Genomic DNA, 21234 nt, shown 5'->3' on the forward strand with positions numbered 1-21234 from the left:
ATGAGTTGTGTTGAGGAATCCAGCTAACTCCCCTGTGAGAGGAGAGGCGTCCAGCCAAATCATGTTGACATAAATTGAGGCTTCCAGATTACAGGAAGTGGGCCCTCCTGTTGATACCTAGTGACAGGAGACAGGACATCCCGCTGACTCATGTGGACAGTATAGAACGGTTTTGCAGTCTCAATGATGCAATTGCAATAAAGTGGTTGACTTTTTGCATTGCAAACTACAGTAAACCTGAATGACATAATACTAGTGTTATGCAGAAGAGTGTATACCTGCAGAGACATGTATGTACTGCCCTGTTGCCAAAATACACATTGCCCATTACACCATCATATCGAAGAATATATGAGGGTAATAATATGTTCCTTATCTTTTTACATTGCAAAAAAAACTATTGTTGTCTGGCAGATAAATCCATTTTTTTATTTTTTTATTAATTGCTTTGTCAAAAGTTTTTAAAATACAGTGGTCTCTAGTGTTCTGTGCTCTGTGGATTGCAGTTATGGCCTACATTCCCAAGTGTTTTGCAACAGAACAATAGTCAAAGTTTTGTTTCACATTCAGATCTTAAGATTATTGATAATATGTCTATGTGAGTGCATGCAGGACACAGAAAACTTTTTTTTACATCCAATGGAAAAAAAATGCATAATTACACAATCTGACACCAAAACTCTTTTTTTGTTCAAAAGTAAAAGTCTTTACTTGATCCAGGCACTGTCTTGTAAATTGCTACTCACACCCACCTTCTCTATATTTTGATGTTTTTCTTTACACCATCCTCTAAACTTGCCCCTTTATTCACACTACTTTCACTTTCCTGTAGTTGTTTTCCCATGTGTGGGAGCATAATAAATTACACCAGCATATCTTCCCCAGCTCTTCTTTCTAATCCCTTTTCCACCCTTTCAGCAGCATATCTTTTTCTGCTTTTCCTATTCCCTGTCTCTGACATGTTATGGAAATTCCCAAGCTCATTTTCTTTTTTGTTGACATAGTCAACTTTTGTTTTATTGGATCCCCCACCCATGTTATCAGCCATTTGTTTCTTCTTCATCCTCCACCATAATATAACATTCCTAAACTCTGTCTTTTACCTACTTCAGACTTGCCTTGGACATACATACCTATTCTTCTTGAGGGAGATTTTTCCCCATCAATCTTTTCCTCTCTCCACTCTTGAATGCTGATGGGAGAGAGTGAGTCTAATAGATCACTGTGAAGCATCTGCACCTGTGTTAAATCTCAGAGGTAACACAATGGTGTGTATAAATAAAATTGTGTGCATGTGTGTTTTTGTGCTTTCCAGAGAGGCTGGTGTAAGCATTGTGTTCAGAACATCTGTGGCCCTCTTTGGTGCTAAAGCTTCTTCTTTTATACCCTCCCTAATCTTCCACATAAATTATAACCACATCATTTATAAGCTAAAATTTTGCCATTAATATATTAATCATTCTAAGATTTTAGGTAAACACAGCAACTGCAGGATCGATGGGCTCTGAAAAGTGTTGGACTGGAATGTTGAAGGTAAAATGATATCACTGTATTTATCTGAAAATCCTCAGAAACTAAACATTTCACAGCTGTGTAAAAAAAATGGTCATGGATCATACATGGAAATAATACATCATCACCTGTACCACGCTGTGGAAGCATAGTTGATTATAAATAGGCATATGGAGCACTGTACCAGTCCAAATAGGCTTCCTCATGTCCCAATTCTGTCTCAGCAGACACGTTAGAGAGCACTCGTGCATTTCTCTCTCTGTTACAAATTAAGGATATCTAATTTTTCCTCAAATACATTGTACTTCCTGTTTGTTTCTATTACTAACTTAAGTTTTGATTTTGATGTATAAGGCATTGGTAAATATGTAATGTACAGTGTGTCTCACAAAGTTAATACCTTTGTCTGGTTTTATTTGTGAGCAACAAAAACTGTAGTGCCTTGCAAAAGTATTCAACCCCTGAAATATTTTCATATTCCATACATTAGTATTGTATTCTGGCACATTTTTTTGTGAAGAATTATAGAAAAGAACATTATGAAGAACATTAAACACAACCCTGACTATATCTTTTGAACTGTTGAACAGCAACAGAGTGTCTCCAGTCCATGACTTCATCAGATCCACTGCAAGACAGCCCGCTTTAGGAGATCCCCCCTGCCGTTTGAGTGGCATTGGACGCTGGAGTTTGCCTTGGAACCAAGGGGTTTAAGCCCTGGCTCCTACTTTCAACATTGCTGTGTCCTTGAACACTTCAACAGCATTGCCTACTGATGGTGGTCAGAGAGTGCCTCAGTACGGCAGCCTGGCTTCTGCCAGTGGGCCCCAGGGTAGCTGTGGGTACAATGTAGCTTGCAACGATCAGTGTGTAAGTGTGAATTGGTGAGTGACTGAATGTAATGTAAAGCACTTTGGTCAAGTCTTCCCACTTGAAAAGAATGCTGTATACTGTAAGTACAGACCACTTAAAATTCCAGATTAGAGTTATGAACTGCATGAGTCCAATGTTAGATCACCAAGCCAAGTCTGCGAACCACCAAGAGTGGCAGATTTTACTTTGATATCACTTTCTAATTCAATTCAATTCGCAAACTTGATGCTGAAAGGGTAGCAGTTTGCCAAGCTACGATAGTACTGCACATTTGAGATAAAATGTTATTCAAGCCTAAATGAAAGGCTTATAGGAAACAACTTAATGTGGGACACAGTTTGTATTGTCAAATTTGTATACAGTCCTTCAAACAGAACCCTCTAAAAGCTACCGTTGTTAGAAAATTGGATGATCTGCTCCTGCTGCAGTCTCATACTTGATTTCTCTTGCCCTTGGAGTTCAAAAGAGAGGTGCTGAAATATGTGATTTAAAGTAGACCTCTACATGATATGGTTGTGAATAAACTCGGTCTTTGTAAAGTTGTTAATATACCTGCCTTATCAATGCTTGATATCTATCAGCATGTTTACATTATATTGTGTTAAAATGAGTCAGATTTCCCTAAAATGCCACAAAAACATTGAACTCATTTATTCATGGATTTTCTACACAGCTGACACTATACATAGCTTTTGTTGTGCACTTAAAGCAAAAAACATATTTCTTTGTGTTCACTGTTTTGCTGCTTGTGATGACACTAATTGTTCAGTTGCGCATTTGGGTCAGTTTGGAGCTGCAAATAGTTCACACTGGAGTCAGATATTGGCAACGTTTCAAAAGTTTCTGGAATTGAAAAAAAAAAATCAGATTTGACCATGAAGACCTACAGTGGGGATGTAGCCATAGAGTATCGATTTTCTGCATCAGTTGCTAAAGTTTCTCCAATTTATTGCACAGTGAGGGAACATTGGAGAGAAATATTCCTGATCACAGTCTAAAGAATCTCTTTTGACTTTTTTTTTCCTCTCTTGTAGTGCTTCGCTGTGCAAACAACAGCAGGTGAGCCCTTTGCCAGAATTTCCAATAATTTCACAGATTTTGTCATAAATTTAATAAAATAAATCTGCTGGACTTGTGCCTATGAGGGTTATGGACTCTTCTCTGGTAAAAGGGCTCTGGGAATCACTGCAGAAACACACAGTAGTTTATCTAATAGGAACAGGGAAACTTAAGATTTGTTAGAAGTTTAGATGGTGCTAAATAAACGACATATGAAACCAAAACAGGCTGCAGATTGCTTAGATCTGAGGGGACTTTCATTCACAACAAAAATAATTGGTTAAACATGAACTCCACAAAAAAACAAAGAAAAATGTATAAAAAAAATTTATAAAATGTATCAGTTTCTTTAACTCCATGTTTATTATGTGCATTACTTTGGTCCGTAGAAGTTTGGGGCTCTTTTTGGCATTGGAAAAGTTAAACCAAAAATACCCAACATAACCATTTGTCATTTTTTTACATATACAGGTGCCCAAAAACGTGTTATTCACTATACCAATAAACTAAAGTTATTCTTATTCATCTTTTTAAAACTTAATTAAAGAATTGTGGTTGATGGCAACCCAGTTATGTCAGCATGGTTAATTAGGTCTTTATGTCACTTCCATGGATCTAATTAATTAAGATGTCACACTTCTGAAATCCCATGTTGACATGCACATAGACAAACACACAGGCATACACCAGCACACTTCTCCAGCTTGAGTCCCATATATATCCATGGTGACCTCGTGTTAACCTGCACAATCTGCCAGTCTGGCCACTCATGTGTAATGTATTGCTGGGGTGTTGCTGGCTACAGTGAATTCCCCACAGAAGCACTGGGCAGCAGACTCATCCTAATCACCTCCCAAGCGTAGAGAAGATGCATACAGAAATACCAGGACATATGGCCAATTAAGATGATGATGTGAATTGGTACAAATATGTTGTTGGTGGCTGAAAAGCACACATCACAGAATCCAAGCTGTAACTTGATTATTCCAACCAATTGTTATGGGCTGTAACATGACTGTTGACATTTAATCTTAACTGTTTTCAAGCTTTGTTGTTTGACATAATTTTAGAAAATCGGTTCTGCTTACCCATGCTTGGCAATTCCCCACCCTTGTGCTTGTGAAATGGCTTTATTTGGTTCCTTATTCGTACTGTAAATCAATAGTTAAATTATTAAGCATAGAACACAGACTAGAACACAGACTTTGCATCTGCAACTCTTCCTTTTAAATGCTTCTTCATTTAAAGACATACATTCTTTACTGTAGAGGCAATGTTTGGAAGAACATGTAGTTTGTAGCAGTGTAGAAGAAAAGGGAAATGAGATTTATGTGGAAAAAGCGCCATTAAAAAGAAACACAATAATGTGCTAGGATCTGTGTGTGTTTTGTAGATCTTAAAATTGAAAGCACAATTAACCAGGTCCTCTTGGCACAAAAATGTGGCGATTTGTATTCCCTAGAATGCTGCCAACCGGAAAGTTTAATGTCCAAATTGCAGTAACTGAATTAAAGTAAATAAACACAAACACACACACAATGTGTACACCTTACAAACATCATTTGTTTCAACTTGCTTTATCAAATCAATAGTTCCTACTTGCATAGCTGGAAATTACAGTACTTAAGAAGTGATGCTTAAAGAGTCACGAAGAGTTTTTGAAGATCTGTAGATCAAGTGCTTTTACAAAACACAGATCTGCAGGCAAAAAAGCAATGAAAGTTTAACTGAAGGGGTATCAGGAGAAATGAGAATGCAAAGTGATGTACAGTGCTTTGCTGATAATTCTAATAGTGTAAAGCCTATATAAAGCTGCAGCCTTGTGGCTTCACCCTTTTATTTGTTTTGTTTATTGGTCTTTAGTTGTCTGTTACTAGGTAGTGTATGTATACATATCTCTCTCTCTCTCTCTCTCTATATATATATATATATATATATATATATATATATATTCTTTAATCTATACCTCCATCCCGCCATCTTTTCCCACTTATTGGGTCAGGGTCACAGTGGAGTCTGTGCCTATCTCTGGCAGTCTGGGCAAAAGTCGGCGTATACCCTGGACAGATTGGCAGTCTGTCACAGTACAACACAGAGATATACAACCGTGCACATACACAATCACACCTAAGAAAAGCCAATTATTCTAACAGTCATGTTTTTGGACTATGGGAGGAAGCCGGAGTACCCGGAGAGAGCCCAGGCGTGCACCTGGAGAACATGCAGACTCCATGTAGAAAGTCCCTGGGACAGGAATTGAAATCAGAAGTTCTTGCTGCAGTGCTACCAACTGCACCACTGTGCAGCCCAAATCTACACCTGTCCGCTATAATTTGGCTGTTTGCTAGAAGATTAATTTTGACACCAGTTTGAATTATTTTGCTGCATCTAAGAGGTTTTCTTTAAAGATTCTCTTGCATTTTTCCGTATCAATCAACCATGTCTGTATTTCCTCTCCCGCTGAAGAAAACTATCTTCACAGTATTATTCTCCCACGACCGTGTTTAATAGTGGTGATGATGTAATTTATAGTAATGACCAGAGTTGATTTTTAACAGGAACTATTACTTGGTATATAGAACAAGAGGGTAAGTTTTCATGAATCTCTTGCCTGGCTTGTGGCAAACTGCAATGGTAACAACTGATGTCTATACTGTACTTCATCAGCAGATTAATCCTAGCAACTTTTCCATGAAAAATGTGTTATAAGTGAACATTTAATAGTTTTCTTGTCAGTACAGTCTCCTTCCTAAACTGTAAATCTCTGTACCTCCTATTTTTCCTAGATACATATTGGATGCTTCTTTGAGTAATGTTGTGTCATGCATAAGTTTTAAATGAAAGTAATTCTGATTCCTTTGTGGAGAAATTATCACTAATTAGTGCTCTGTTAGATGTATAAATGTAAGGGTATTTTGGGTTTTTCCCTTTTTTTTATCTAACCCTTTTTTATCCTAGCTGGTGTGTTTCTTGATCTTCATGATTCTTCCTACCTCAGCAGAAAATATTTTTTTTCCTGAGATCAACAACAGCAAAGTTTGACTCTCATTATGAACTTTGTTACATTTGAAGTTAAGTGAATATCTACTTTCCATTTAGGCGAAAGTTGGCTGAGTAGTTATTTGCTATTTTGAATCAAACATTGTTTTTTATTTCTTTGTTTGTTTTGTTTCTTCACTTTATATCAGTCAGTGAGGTACACATTATTCACTATTTTCATCCTTAGCTGTGTTCAATAAAAAAAACAAAAAACTCAAAGCAAACAAAACAAAAAGCTTTTGTGTTTTACTTTAAAAGGGTATTATTTTGGTACGTTATTTCTCAATCGATTCGTTCTCTTGTTAATTGTTTAAAGGGACAGACTCTTCTCTCAATAGACCAAATATTTTGTCTAAAATCAACACAGACACACTTTCCAACACACAAGCTTCCCCCACATCCAAGAGCACTGTTGGATTAAATTTCTATTAGCTTTTCTCGATTGAGTTTGAAGATCGTTGATTAGCCAGTAATGGCCTTTGTTATTGCACTAATGAATAGCTTGATTACTATTCTACTTAGCAACACATCAGGGTGCGGGTGGTGTATGTGTGTGTTTCATTGTGTGTATATTGGTATTATCCATGGATAAACACATGCAGACAGTTATGGCCAATTGTCTGGGTCTGTGTCAACAAAGCTGATGGCAGCAGAAGAGAAAGATAGATGGTCTTCTCTGCCAAGACTCATCTCCCATTCTATGGCTCTCTTGTAACCCTGCTGATGCTTGTGTCATTTTCCTCCCAAATGTGTTTTTTTCCCAGTTGCTCTCCCTTTCTGCCTTCTTCTGTCTTTATCCATCTATCCATGCTTGCCATCTCCATGCTTGCCATCTCCATTCCTTCAGCATTTTTTTGTATATTTATTGTTGTTTCCTACCTTTATGTCCCTTCTCTGTGGTTTGCTATATCTGCAGCTCATTTGATTGACTTGCTTATGTTCTCTTGAGTTTGTTCGGTTTCCTGGTGTGTGAGTGTACAAGAAAATATGAATGTTTGATAACAGAACCAAGCAAGGCACTTATGATGATGATGCTATGGATGCAACTTCCAGGCAGTAATAACGAGCTTTGGGCATCTGGCCATAATGAGTTCATAGCTAGCAATATCCAAATATCCAAAAAATATTATCGGCCTCCACCTAAAATTCCAGTTACTAGCATTTTAATAAAAACACTCTGTCTCTGTCTAAAGTGTATGTCACCTATTGGTTAATAATAATTAATTGGTTAGTTATTCTGATACCTATTGTTGTAGATTGTTTTTCTTTGTCTGAGTAAGGCCTTTTCTAAAATTCCACACTACACGATAATTATTAAAATAATGTATAATCTGTGCTATTGTGGTATCGGGTCAATATCTATTCTGAAAGGTAACATTTAGGTATCTTATAGGAAATCAAAATGTTGTATCAGCACGTTGTATTCATAACTATCAAAATGTACTTTGAAGGGCTTATAGGAATAAACAGAAACATGCGTTAAAGCTTGCTTAGTTTCTGTGTCTCACCAAAAACCTATTTGTCAAACCTTGTGGATATTAGTTGATAAGATTTTTATTTGTTGTAAATAGATTTCAACAGAAATAATTTTCCGATTCAAAACAAAAGTAAAAGTAAAAAATATAAAAGAAATTTATAAAACTTCTCTACTTTTGTAAGAATATTTTTTTCTGTGGCAATATATATTATACCCATTCATACTGTTTTATACCCCTCAAAGTAATCACATTTGGTTTTAAGGAGAAAAAAACAGATGCTATAGCACATAAGGGCAAAAATCTGGGTTGCATGCGTGTAAAGGTTACACATGGAAAAACTTTTATTTTGATCAGTCAAGATATCTATATATTTTTTGTGGTTTTTTGGCATCTGTGGCTCGTTTTTGTACAGTGGGTTGAAAGGAAACAGGGTTTAAGAGAGGGGGAGAGACGTGGCAAAGGACCACAGATTGGATTCGAGCCTGAGTCTGCCATGATGAGGACCAAGGGCTCTGTACTTTGGTACTTTTAACATTTTACAGAATTTATCAGATAATTGCGAAAATATCCTGCGTCTGTCAACTTTGACTTAACCTAAATGTTTGGGGTTGTTTTAGATTCACAAATCAAAGATTGAAGCTGATGTTCCTTAAGAGATAAAAGCAAACATTTTCTTGTTAGTTATGCTTTTAAATGTCTCAAATCTCCATTCAGTGTTTCTTTTTTATCTACCATCCAACACTGGTTTCTTTTAAAGGAGGTGGCAACATTTCCTTTTGCCGGAGGTGGGGTTTTTCAGATTATGAGAACATGGAAACACCCACACATTGGTTGATTTATCACTTTGAGAGCTTGTTAACCCACTCATCTGTAGACTTATAAGGATCTAGATAATTTAGCTAATCAAGAGGATAATCCACAGTGAAGAACATAAATAATAATACTTCAATTACCAGCAGACACATGCAAATTTCAACATAAATATGCTGAAAGGTAATATTTCCATGATGTCATTGCATAATCACACTTTATTGTAATTCGTTGGTCCTGTGTTTTGTCATACCCTATTGTGAAGCTGCTGCTGCTTTAGAATATTAATGCTGGGATTCAACACACTCTACCCTGTATCTTTGAGTCCTTATCAACTCCCATATGAGACATAGTAGCTCCACAAAGCATGCAATATTTTAGTATTCGGTATATAGATATTTTTTGCTGTTTATCTTACTCCTTGCACTGTGGTCTGCCGCTGTGGTTTTCTTTTGCAAGTTCTATTGTATTTTTTTATTTATTTTTTTTGCGACACAGTGAAAACATAATATTTCTCCTCTGAGTGGAGTATATGTCACAAAGCTTTGCAGTTCAAAATGTTTTCTATTGCTCAAACAAAAGGATGCATACATACATCTCTATATCTTGATCTGCATTTATCTCCTACTCCAGCTGAGGCTTTGTTGGGCTGCCAAACACGAAAAAGTGGATGTCAAAGACATTAAACCATTCCTTTTTCTTGATTTTTCTACATACCACTTAGACCCATTAAACCATCTACTATCTAGATTTATTTTGCTCTTCAACATACATTTTATATTCGAAAGTTTTTTCACTTAAGGTGTTTTAATGGGAACTGAAAAAAATTCTGTTTACCTATATTCCAACACAGTTCTGGGTTAAGCAAAAAGAGAATCACAAATTGAGAATATATTCTGTTTTTGGGGGGTTTTCATCTTTTTCTTTTTGCATATGAAACTGTGTTTGTGCTGTGTTTTAAATACAAAAGGGACAGGTGAAATGGTGGCAAAAGTTAAAATAACAAATATCCACTTTCCCTTGGGGTTGGTTTGATCCAGTCAGCACCGTCTGCCATTCATACACACACAAATTAACGGATACACACTTATATACACAGTCCTACACCAGCTGTGGCTAATGATGCCCTGGTAATGGTCGGCTTGCAACCACATGTGGTCCTTTTGTCTAAAACCACCGGAGCACACATCAGTCTGACGGGCTTCAGCCTTCCAAAACCATCAGAGATCACAGCTATTGCTGGCACATTATCTTACAAGAACTTACAACTGCCAGTAAATTATAAAGAGATGAGTTTTATGGGCTCACCTACTTCCCCTAATCAACTTAATGCTAATATGTACCATAGTCAGCTTTCATTTAAAGTTTGTACAACAAATATCTGCATTTGTGCAGTGTCCAAGAAGAAGTCTCACACAATTACTTTTATAAGAGATGCAGCAACCAATGGTTTCTATTTTAGGGGGGTTATGATCTTATTTAACAACAAATATAAACAGATAAAAACTAAGACAAAATGCTCTTACATGTATGGCTGTTTTTTAAGGTTATTCTTTTTTTTTTCTTCCAAGACATGACTCATCCAGCTGCTTACCCTTATTTGATCTGAGCAGGTGAAGTAGCCAGATAGAAAATGTACAGCTGAAGATTTAATTTAGGTCTGTTTAAAGGACATTATACAATGATATTTTTTAGGTAATCTTTAAAATTCAGTCAAACCTCTTTTACATAATTACAAATTTCTTAAGAATGACAATAAACTATATATTTTTTAAAACTACTTTTAGAAAACGACAATTATTTTGAGCTAGAATGTTATCTATTTATCCTGAAAAGTACAGAAAAGTACAGCTATCTCTCTCTCTGTCTAATACCCGCCACCACCCCACCCCCGAGACACACCCACCCACACCCATGTTTGTTCTGCTACATTTGCATTGATTATTAGGCATTTTCAACCCTTTCTATGCTGTAACCCTAAAACAAACCTTAAACCTAACCATTACCAATGCATACCTAACCCTAATCCAATTGAAACCTTAGCCCTAAACAAATGGTGCCTAGACAAGTAATCCCCCCCCCACCACCACCACAAACACACACACACACACACACACACACACACACACACACACAAACACATACTCTTGAAATTCAAATTTAAGTTGAAGGTTAACCCGGCTACCATTGTTTTCCCTTGCTCTTAACATACAGTCTCTTGCAAGCATACTTTAGCTCCCTCCACACCTCATCAGGTGCCAGCTCACATACATGTCTCTTACCACCTCCCCGGTTAGATTACTAACTGTTGTCTTTACCCATGTACAACATTTCATCAACATATCCTCTTTTGGCCTCAACCTCATCAACCTTTTTTGGGGAAAGGGCATCTGGAGCTATCTCATTATGCAGACTAACTGCATCCAGCACTGATATCTCCTGCTGCAGTCTAAATGCCAAAGACTTATTCATTTCCTCATCTCAGTAAAAGTTAATGATTGCTAATTTTTCTCAGGTTTCACAGGTTGGAAGGCTGTTGTTTACATATACTTATGTGATGTACTTAACTCACTTTACTAAATTGTAGTTGATTAAACCCACTTGGAACTTACATCTTCTATTTAAAAAAAAACCCTAACAATCATCAAAACTAAAATATTTCCTATGAAAAAAGTTAGCTTTTTTTTCTTTATAAAATCCTGCAATTAAATAGATTTTTCCTTGCAGAATACCAATTCCCCTGTCAATTTAATAGCTTACCATCACCGTGTGAATTTGTGCATTACTAGGCGAATGATTGAATGAGTGTGAAATTCTTTTGGGTCCAGTTGATAAGTGCTATATAAGTACAGTTCATGTATCCTTTTTATTATTTTAGTTCAACAAACATGAATAAAATATCAAGATCTTCATCACTTTAAACAACAAGACATTAATCAAGAAAATTTGTTGCATCTTTTATGTTCTATTAAATAGTTTCCCCTTTTCTTACTTTTAAGAAATACTTAACTAATCGCTTGAAGGTCACATTCCAACTTATTTCGTACTGACAAATCTAGCCTGCGATGATCTTTATCACTTAAGTGTTCTACCAGAACTTCACAGAAAAAAGCAGATAGAATAACTGAGAGGTAAAAGCTTAAAATCCTCAGCAAAAACTAATCTAAAAAATAACAAATTCTGCATCCAAATTTCCATTTCCTAATGTGAAAGGAGGAGAAAATTAAATGAGATGAATTAAACAGCAGAGCCAGGACTTTTATGTTCCTGCAATAAAGACTGAATAAGGTGAATTTATGAGGGTTTGGACCAGTAAATACAGCACTCAGAATATGTGATTAGGCTCATAAATAGAGTAGTTTACCCCTGTCTTACCCTTCACCCAAAGCACCTTGTGAAAGCATATGTTCAAAGCATTTCATATTACTTTAGCTCTAGAATTCCACATTGTCTCCAAAAGCAACATGCTGATTTTTTTAGTTATGGAACTGTGAAGTAGAGTGATAAATGTACCCACCTCTCATCTCTTGTCAGTATACCTTTTTTCATGTCTCTATTTTGAAACTGTTTTTGAAAAGAATTATTTATAAGCTTGTTTTCTTCATGTGTTTGTAGAAAAAAACAATCAATTAAAATAGTAACTAGGCCTACTTTCTGTTTTTCTATATAGTTTAATAAAAAAAAGTTTTGTGATATTACCATTGATGATTTCAAATTGAGGAATGATTGGACGAATGATACCTGTATAAAAAAAAAAAAAAACGTTTTTGTTTTTTTTCCCCCCTTTTTGTCCGCAATAAAAAAAACACATGAGAAATCCTTATTATCAATCTGGTTACCAGGTTAGGTTAGGATAAAGGATAACCTTAGAAAGATATTTATAAGTGGCTAAAAGAGTTGAGACTCGAGCAGAGGTTCAAAGTTCCAGAGGACAGTGTCAAGAACCGTCAGCAGTAGCTGTAGAGACAGGTTTAGATCATAGCATTTTCATGTGTAGGAATGGCCCAGTTCTAAGTCAGCACACAAAATAACCTACACATAAATGATCATCATTATATGCAATAGATTTGAGATTTGATCACAATATTTGGTTTTATTGACTGCAATGATTATGAAGAAAAGATCTGAAAAGGAACACAACATTAGGCCAGTGTGTTTCATTAAAATATATTGATCCAAAACATCACACTAGGAGAAATACTTTCCTTGGAAATTGCCAGAATTATTAAGCAAGCTCTTTGTACGCTTTAAAAACTTTTAGGTAAAATAGCAAAGTTAACTTAGCAAGCAATCATTCTTTAGAGGAGATCTTGATGACAATTCAACACGATTCTCACTGTGAGATTTATGGAAATGAGTGAAGTGAACCCGCTTTCTCTGCTGGTGACTCTGATACAGCGAAATCTGAAAGATAGTAAAAGCTGGCATTATTTTGGCCTGGTATTGTTTATAGCCAACAGGGCAAATATTTATTTCATCAGGGGGATCCTGGAGCACACAGGTTATCAAAATCCCATTGTTGTATGCTAGGAAATTGATGAAGAGGTTATTTCTACAGAGTAGTTAAATGAAGTAGCCATCTCAACCTAAAATGGCTAGAGCGACTGCAATAAGCAGAAGATTAACTTTCTGGAAGCTTTGGGAGTCCATCGTGTTAGTTTTTAAGATACAGGTTTGCTAATAAGTTCCTTAAAATTATTATTATTATTATTATTTTTTCATTTAGAGGTCATTCAAAATACATATAAACCCTTAACACTTATTTTCATTTTGCAGTGTGAGATAATCATTTTTTTGTAACTTGACATATTTAAAACATAATCATAAATCCATTCAGTACAATCTCAAATCCCAATTCAAAATCCTAGCATTTATTTTTTGCTCACTTATTTTAAAAGTTTAGTTATCCAAGATTTCAAAAACATCATTAAATATTTATATATATATATATATATATATATATATATATATATATATATATATATATATATATCTTTATTCACAATAAAGCTTTTAAACGTTTAATTTGTAATGTCACATTTAAAAAGGATTTTTTTTTTTACTTTTTCTGTTCTATTTTGTATCAATCCATTTGGTCCTCATCTCCTGTCAGGTAAAGATCCATCCATCCATTCATTTTCCTCTGCTTTATCCGGGGCCGGGTCACAGAGATAGCAGTCTAAGCAGAGATTCCCAGACTTCCTGATCAAAACACACTTCCTCGAGCTGTTCTGGTACCCAAGCCACCTCAGCTGGATCCTTTCGATGTGGAGGAGCAACAACTCTACTCCAAGCTCCTCTTGGGTAACTGAGCTCCTCACCCAATCTCGAAGGGTGCACCCAGCCACCCTGCGAACGAAACTAATTTCGGCTGCTTGTATTCACGATCTTGTCCTTTCGGTCCTTACTCAGATCTCCTGAACATAAGTGAGAGTGGAAACGAAGATCGATTGGTAAATCGAGAGCTTTGCCCCCCTACTCAGCTCCCTCTTCAACACTAAAGTCCGATACAGTGACCGCATCACTGCCGACGCTGCACGGATCTGTCTATCAATCTCGTGCTCCATCCGTAAATCCTCCACTTCAGACAAGGACTCTCCACCAATCTGAAGAGGGGAGTCCACCTTTCTCGGGTGGAGAACCATCCCGATTGCTTCACTCTTGGCTGCAAACCGCCCCAGTACACGTCAAAGGGTCCTGGCTAAAAGAACCCCTTTTTCCAGTCCCCCTTTTTAAATTGAGGGACCACCAGCCCGGTCTGCCAATCCAGGGGTACTGTCCCCGACTGCCACATGATACCACTGCGACTTCAGCCAAGCCAGTCCTACAACATCCAGATACTTACGGTACAAATCTCATCCACCCCCCGGGCCCTGCCACTGAGAGGCTTTCTAACTATCCCAGTGACTTCAGCCTGACTGATGGGCGAGTCCTCCTCTAAGTCCCCAGCCTCAGCCTTCCACCGCCCAACAATATCCCCAGTTGAGATCAGCAGCTCCCCACCCATTCCTAAGGCGGGGGACAGTTTTCCAGAACACTTTTGAGGCGGACCAATAGTCCCCCTCCATGGCCTTTCCTCCCAGACCCGAGATTTTGCCTCTGAGACTCAGCTGACTCCGGAGTACCACTAGCTAACAAGTCCAGGTATGCCTTCTTCTTCCGCTTGACGCATCCCTTACTTCCAGGAGCCATCACCAGGTTCAGGGATTGCCTCCGCGATATGCACCAGAGACCTTTCTGCCACAGCTACAAACGGCCGTATTGACAATAAAGGAGGCAAACATGGACCTCTTCGACTCCATGTCTCCAACCTCCTTTGGGATCTGGGAGAAACTCATTCGGAGGTGGGAGTTTAAGACCGCACTAACAGAAGGATCCACCAGACATTCCCAACAGACCATCACAACACACTTAGGCCTGCCAGGTCTGACCGGCTTCCTCCCCTGCCAGCGGATCTAGCTCACCACCAGGTGGTGATCAGTTAACAGCTCAGCCCCTCTCTTCACATGAGTGTCCGAGACACGCAACCAGAGATCAGATGACACAACTACAAAGTCGATCATCGACCTCCGACCTAGGGTGTCCTGGTGCCATGTGCACTGATGGACGCCCTCTGCTTGAACATGGTGTTCGTTCTAGACAGACTGTGATTAGCAGAGGAGTCCAATAAAAGTACACCACTCAGATTCAGATTGGGGAGGCAGTATCTACCAATCACCCCAGTCCAGGTCTTACTGTCCCCCAGTAGAACAATGGAATCCCCAGTTTTAGCACCATGTAGGCGGGTCACTCCGCACCGATGCTGGGCCCATAGGCCAGACAGTGGTGAGAGGCCTGTCTCCAACCCGCAGGCACAGGGACACGACCCCCTTGTTCACCGGGGTGACACGTGTCGACAGAGATGGGGGGGGGGCATTGAGCAAGGCCACCACAGCTCGCCGCCTCTCCCCTGGGGCAAAGCTTGAGAAGTCCCAACCCCAGCCCTGGCTCCAGGGTGTGGCCTCAGCTGCGCCATACCGGATGGCGTCACGGTCCTTGGTTTGATTGTATCGATAAGGGTCTTATAAGCTGCTCTTAGTCTGGCCTGTCACCTAGGACCTTTTTGCCATGGGAGACCCTACCAGGGGCAACATAGCTCCTAGGATCATCGGGCACTCAAACAACCCCACCATGTCAGGCTGGCAGCTCCCCTGTGATTTGAAGAAGAATGAAAACAATATCTGTCTGCGCTGTATCTCGAAGATAGCTTGGATAAATGCTAAATTGATTTACATAATATTCCGTTTGTTCAGTAGTAGTTAGTAGGAGATTAAACCTAACCTTTTTAGATATAGTTTTGGATTATACAGGTAAATGTAAGTCTGATATAAAGCACATCAAATTAAAATTATGGAGATCACTTAATTAAAGCTTAAAACAGGTTATCCTTTCATATTTAGTGACTGTTTTGAGATCTGGGGTTTAGCTTTTATGAGCCAAAAACAGAAATATGAATCCTAAGTAATGTAGGTACTGTATAAGTGAGCATACCGGCAGTATTTTTCTATTATTGTATATATTGAATATGTACTAAACATTAAATTGCTCTTTTTACAGCTCTATTTATATTCATCTTTGGATAATCCTGTTTACATTTAATGTATGTTTATTTATCGTAAGAGAGGAAAATAAACTGGACCTAAGTCCAATGTTTCTAGAGACATGTGTTATAAGTGTTTGTTCAGCTTCATTATCCTAATAGATAATTGATGTCTCCAACAAATTTTAATCGTGAAACAAATTTTTCCATTGGCCCAATTTTACCTGCTCTTGTCTGTTTATTATGTTAACTCTTTACACAGAGGTTTGTGTTTTCTCTTTGTCACAGGTGGAGTGGTTAAAGAATGAAGAGATAATCGACCCAGCAGAGGACAGAAATTTTTATATCACCATTGACCACAACCTGATCATTAAACAAGCACGTCTGTCTGACACAGCCAACTATACATGTGTAGCTAAGAACATTGTGGCCAAAAGAAGAAGTACTACAGCCACTGTTATTGTGTATGGTAAGTGTGCCTGCCTGTATTGATACATATTGTATGTGGTTCACTAAAAACTGTATAAAAAGTAGTTCCCACAGTTTTAGATCTTTTTTTCACATGTCACATTTCATTTGCCTGCTGCCTTAACTCTAGAACTACCAAGGCCGTCATTTTAATGGTTCTGAGATTATAAAGGGAAAGAACTTAAAGTCGTAGGGAAATCATTTTTAAATGTCAAATCATTCTGGCTTAAAAATGTATTCTTTATCAGACGATTTTGTCCCAAAATTGAGAAAATTTCTATTTTCAAATGAAATCCTGTCTTAAAATCTGTTTTTTTTTTTTCTGTTATCCTATGTCGGCCAGTTAATTATACGTCAGCCTGAACACCTAAATTCCGCCAATCATATATCAACGCTCATCTTTCAATCAATTTTTTTTTGCCATAGAATCTTAATTCATATGTCGCAGCTAATATATGCAACGGTTGAAATAAGAATCTCTGCAGAGCAGTGGTGACCGTTACAGGTGTATAGTTGGAGAGGGAATTGTTGGCCATTTCTCAAGTCACAAGGATGCAAGTACCGACTTGTGTCCTTGCCAAGTATGTTCTTGAGAAGAAAACAGAAAAGTGTGAACTTGGGGAGAACGGAAGCACGCAGCATAAATATGGGTCATTTGGAACAGAAGAGTACTGATGACATCACCACATGCTCGGCTAGTCTGCAGCTGCTGTTCACCTCCTGTTATTAATAGTCTTTGATAATAATAAATTGTGACTTTTTACATTTAGTGGGGGAATAATAATTAAGACAGTCAAATATATACAAATCAAATAAAAATTTTGCCAAATAAAACAATGGTATCATCATCATAACCAGCGGTCCTTCACGCAAGGCTATGCCAAGAGACGGCTGCTGCAGACAGGCAAAGATTAGACCTCGCTGGCGCTGGTCTCAGAGCTCCGCTGGTTGCCGCAGTCCTCTTAACTTGGGAAAAAAAATTTTACATTACGCATTTAATCGGTACATGGGCCATATAGTGACGCTCAAAAGTAATGTAATCAATTGATTTCTGTGAATAAAACTGTAATTTCAAATTTTTAACCTGTGTATTAAAACAGTCTTATTTTACTTATTTATTTTTAGTACAAATTTAGACCAAAAATAATAATAGCATACAATACAGGCTTTAAAAATATATATATTAGACCTGTTTTAAGGTCTACATATCCACAATGCGTTTATATTGCACTCCAGAACCATCTCAGTTCAAGACATCATCACTACACATCCATTCCATTGGGAAAAATGCCACTTGTCAAATTGACGGCCACTGGGGGTTTTGGTAGTATCTGTTATTTGTTCTTAATTTTATTTAGCTCTCTATCTGTAAGATAAATAAAAATCGCAGCACTGTCCCTGTCAAAAAACACTCTAGTCCCTCATTTTGTTTTTAATTTAAAAAGTCATGATTTTCAATTTTTTTGCAAAGGACGCACCTTTAAATGCCGTGTGCCCTGTAAAAGATGTGGGTAAACAACAAGAAGAAACTAATGATACAGTGCTGAACAAAATGTCCCAAATCATTTATGCTGTTGGTTGGTCTTGTTTTCCAAGAGCTGTTTTTACTTAGGAATTTTTGAAGTAAAACATTCCCTGCTCTTTCTTTCTCCAAATGCTAGTCTTTCATAAGAGACAAAAAACTAATACACANTAGTCTTTCATAAGAGACACAAAACAGATATAAACAAATGCACATGCTGAGTGTGTCTCTCAAATGTTACACTAACTTTATTCTGGTGTGTTTCAGTCAAAATAACTGCGTCTGCTTCTGCTCTATACAGACAACAATAGATGGAGGTTTGACACTGATGTATCCTTACAGAAATAGATTGTTCAATCTGTGGTTCAATTTTCTTGCCTCCGTACGGGCTTGTCTGACAATGTTGACAAGATAAAATAGAAATAACTCGGGAACATAAGAAAGGGGTGGGAGAGTGAAGCAGAAATGGTTAAAAGGGAAACAGGTAAGAAGAGAAGTTGCAAAGAGAATCTTTCTGACAATACATGCAAAAAGTGCCTCTGTCTGAATTAACTGGATAGCCTAAAGCTTAATTTTTACCATAAAATAGGAGTGGGCACGTTATGAAAGCAGTGGCAGAGCTGTGCATCTCCAACCTTAGCCCAAAATACCTCACATGCAAACCTTTTACCTGCTTTTTACATTTATTTGTGATTTAGGTCTTTCTGGCCGTCTCATACGTTGTCAGTGCTGTGGTTCTTTAAAAATCAACTGTGATAAAAATTAAAGTTGGAAACTAGTAATGTTGGAAATATTTTATATGGATGTGTATATTAGGCTACACAGTGACACAGTGGGTAGCAAGATGGTCCATGGAGTTTGCATGTTCTCCATGTGAATGCGTGGGTTCTCTCCGGGTACTCTGACTTCCTACCACAGTCCAAAAACATTACTATTAGGATAATTGGCTTCTCTTAAATTCTCCTTACAGTAGGTCTGAGTGTGTGAATCATTGTTTTTCCTGGATGGACAAACAATAATGGATGAACCTATAAGGGTGCGCCCTTATGAGATTTTTTTTGTCTCTTGGTTTTACTATAACAGAAGACGTAATTCTAATTTGCCAGAAGGTCTGTGGGTTTTGTTCCACCTACAATTAATTTGGAATGTACAAATTCTTTTATTAGTTAAGTAAAGGTAATGACTTAGAAACCACAGATGTTGAATGGTTGATTTAACACATTTATTTTTGTTTATGTGCATCTAAGAAGTAGAGTGTTTCACCAAACTTTTGTAAGAGAAAGTGAAATACATAAAAGAAAAAAAAAATATTTAAACATCTGACATCTGTCTTAGTTTCTTTTAAAATCAGCACTAATGGTTTTTAGTATTTGCAAATATTTGAAAAACTAGTACTAATAATTAAATCCTTGGGTTTTCTTTTCGATGGATTTTAACTCGAGATTTAAAAATTGTTATTTTTTCTTAAATGAGTATGTCTGTCCATTCCTTGGGAAGCTTGCAATGTCACAAGCTACTACTATTCAAAGTATAGCTGTTGGAAAACAAAACAAGCTGTTTTTTGTTTTTTACCTTTTTTTCAGGCATTGTGATTATATTTTAGGAAAACATTTCTCACCCTTTTTTGCTTTTCTAAAGGTCTGTTTGTTTGTGTTTGGACTTTTTTTATGGCATATTTTTACTTTTTTTTTTTTTTCTGTCGTATATTTGTCTTCTTAACTGTCCATAAGCCACAAAGGCAAATTCAAGTAATCAAAAGCACACAAGATATTGATTTTATGAGACAAAAATTAGACAAGCTTCATAAAAAATAATACAATTTTGATTTATAAGAAATAGATTGTTGTTTTCGGTGTGATTTGATAGTGTTCATTTGTTTTCATACATGTTTCAGTATGGTGGTACAAAAGTAATAAGGGATTACATTCTCCTTGTCTCTTCATTCATAAATCTTAAATAGTGTGGTTAAAAAAAAACACTTTTCATGGTACAACTATTCATTTAACTTTAAACAGCAATAGTTCTAGAATTCAATCTTCATGTAATTAACTACAAGGCTGTTTCCTCTACAAGCTGTGAAACTGCCTTTTTTGTTTAGCTCCAATAGGTTTTAATTTGGCTCATGATGCCGTTTTATATAATTTAAAGATGTTTGTCTCTTTAAACCAAAAAACTGTCACACAAATTATATAATATTCAATATTTAAGAAACTGTCGTTTCCAAACATTAAGTCCTATAAATTAGCTCTGTCAACATAACAGGGCAACTGAAAATCCGCTTCATTTTTTTTTTGGGAAATAAGGTCTCCAGCTTAGAAACAACAGGCTTTCAGTTATGACTCTTCTCAATATCTCCATATCTCCAGTTAATAATAATTTAAAATGATATAAAAAGAGTGTATTTTCAAAGACAATGATTAATATATAAAAAAAAAGAATTTGTAAAACTTCAGAATAAAAAGAAGTCCATTGAAATAGCAAACAAAAAAAAAAACACATCTTAAAACTTTAGAAAGAAGGGATTAAGACCATTTTAAAATATTATAGAGGGGCAAGTGGGACAGCATATGAGAAGTACAGGTAATAAATGGATACATGCATACATAAATATACAGAGATATATACATACATATTCTTCCATTTAGGCTTCACTTGACCAAAAACATTGGGGTTATAATGACTTTTTTAAAGGGAATTTTATCTATGATTGATTTCTGTTGCTGCAGTAAACGGAGGCTGGTCGACATGGACAGAATGGTCCCCTTGTAATAGCCGCTGTGGACGAGGCTTCCAGAAACGAACCAGAAGCTGCACTAACCCTGCTCCTCTTAATGGAGGATTGCCTTGTGATGGACAGGGCATACAGAAGTTACCCTGCACCACACTGTGCACAG

The 21234-nt window shown here is 37.0% G+C and overlaps 1 protein-coding gene across 1 annotated transcript in view; it reads left to right on the forward strand.

The window, feature by feature from the left end:
- Positions 1–21234, forward strand: part of LOC107084435 (netrin receptor UNC5C-like) — a 233701-nt gene that overhangs the window by 163624 nt on the left and 48843 nt on the right. The window contains exons 4-5 of the mRNA XM_015374274.1: positions 16639–16819; positions 21067–21234. Coding sequence (XP_015229760.1) covers positions 16639–16819; positions 21067–21234 — 349 coding nt within the window. The remainder of the gene's footprint in view (positions 1–16638; positions 16820–21066) is intronic.

The sequence above is a fragment of the Cyprinodon variegatus genome, unplaced genomic scaffold (assembly GCF_000732505.1).
Source record: "Cyprinodon variegatus isolate N-32 unplaced genomic scaffold, C_variegatus-1.0 Scaffold100, whole genome shotgun sequence".
Taxonomy (NCBI): domain Eukaryota; kingdom Metazoa; phylum Chordata; class Actinopteri; order Cyprinodontiformes; family Cyprinodontidae; genus Cyprinodon; species Cyprinodon variegatus.